Genomic DNA, 1143 nt, shown 5'->3' with positions numbered 1-1143 from the left:
TTGCCTGGGGTCTGCCGCTACCGCAGCCTCTCTGGCGTCGCGCCAAGCCTGCCCTCACCATGCTTCTCTCCTGGGCCACATGCCCAGCCACACACCAGGAGGCCACCGCAGGAGCCTTTCGCCACTGGGTCAAGCTGCTCACTTCTCAGGGCGCCCTGCAGCTGGGGGGGACCTTCCCCTCCCTTGCCTCACGCTCTCCCTCTGCAGACAACCTCTGGAGTGACCAGAGCCTGGAGACAGACCCCGACCTCCCCCCAGGCTGGAGGAAAATCCATGACTCTCTGGGAACCTACTACTGGCATGTGCCAACTGGCACGACGCAGTGGCAGCACCCCGCACACACCACCGGCCCAGGAGGGCGCCCGGAGGCTGATGGAGAGGAGACATTCCAGGGAATGGTAGGGGATGTGGGCAGGAGGGTGAGGGCTGGTGTTGGATCCCAGCCCCTGGCAGGAGCTTGGGCATTGCTGCTGCAGCCCCACCTCGGAGCAGGCCTGTCTCTGGCATCCCAAAGTCCTGCTCACCCCATTCCTGGCCAGGGTTAAGCCCCTTGAAAGGCTCCAGTAGGGCCCATGTTGGCATTATCCTGGCTACATGGGATGCCCACAAGCTGAGGTGCTGCTGTCCTGGAAGGGCCTACCTGCTACCTCCTGACAGCCTCTCTTGCTGCCCTCACCCCTTTCCTCTTCTGTCCCAGGACTGCCAGGCCCCTGCGGCGAAGCACTCGGCAAAGGACAGGCCCATCCCCAGCCCAATGGCTTCGCTGTCCCGGAGGTAGGGCTGCCCACACGCTCTGCGGGCTTGTGGGGCACCGTTGACCCTTGGCCACCACTGGGTGCTGGGCCCCAGTGCCGCCCCTGAGCAGTGCCATCACACGGTGGAGCCAGCAGGACCATGCTGGTCACCTCCATAGGATGCTTCCCCCAAGGGGGCCTGCTGGTGCCAGGGCATCCTGGTGCTTCCCTGGGTGCCCCAGGTCCGTGCTGCCTAGTGGGAGCCGTCCCCTCACTGCCCCGTCCCTCTGCAGGACCTCGCTGCCCTGGCACGGAGAGGACTTCCAGCACAGCGCAGAGCCCGGCTCCAAGGTACCGCGCCTGGGGGCTGGGGCTGGCAGAGGAGGGGGCAGGCCGCAGCCCGCGGGGG

The 1143-nt window shown here is 66.4% G+C and overlaps 1 protein-coding gene across 1 annotated transcript in view; it reads left to right on the top strand.

Moving 5' to 3' along the window:
- The window catches only part of APBB3 (amyloid beta precursor protein binding family B member 3), a gene marked incomplete at its 5' end in the record, with an annotated part of 11402 nt that overhangs the window by 5349 nt on the left and 4910 nt on the right, over window positions 1-1143 (top strand). Inside the window, 3 exon segments of the mRNA XM_035889198.1 lie at window positions 208-398; window positions 698-774; window positions 1028-1085. Of these exon segments, the coding sequence (XP_035745091.1) occupies window positions 208-398; window positions 698-774; window positions 1028-1085 (326 nt within the window).

The sequence above is a fragment of the Egretta garzetta genome, unplaced genomic scaffold (assembly GCF_000687185.1).
Source record: "Egretta garzetta isolate BGI_Z169 unplaced genomic scaffold, ASM68718v1 scaffold692, whole genome shotgun sequence".
Lineage (NCBI taxonomy): Eukaryota > Metazoa > Chordata > Aves > Pelecaniformes > Ardeidae > Egretta > Egretta garzetta.
This window is presented reverse-complemented; position numbering and strand designations above follow the sequence as displayed.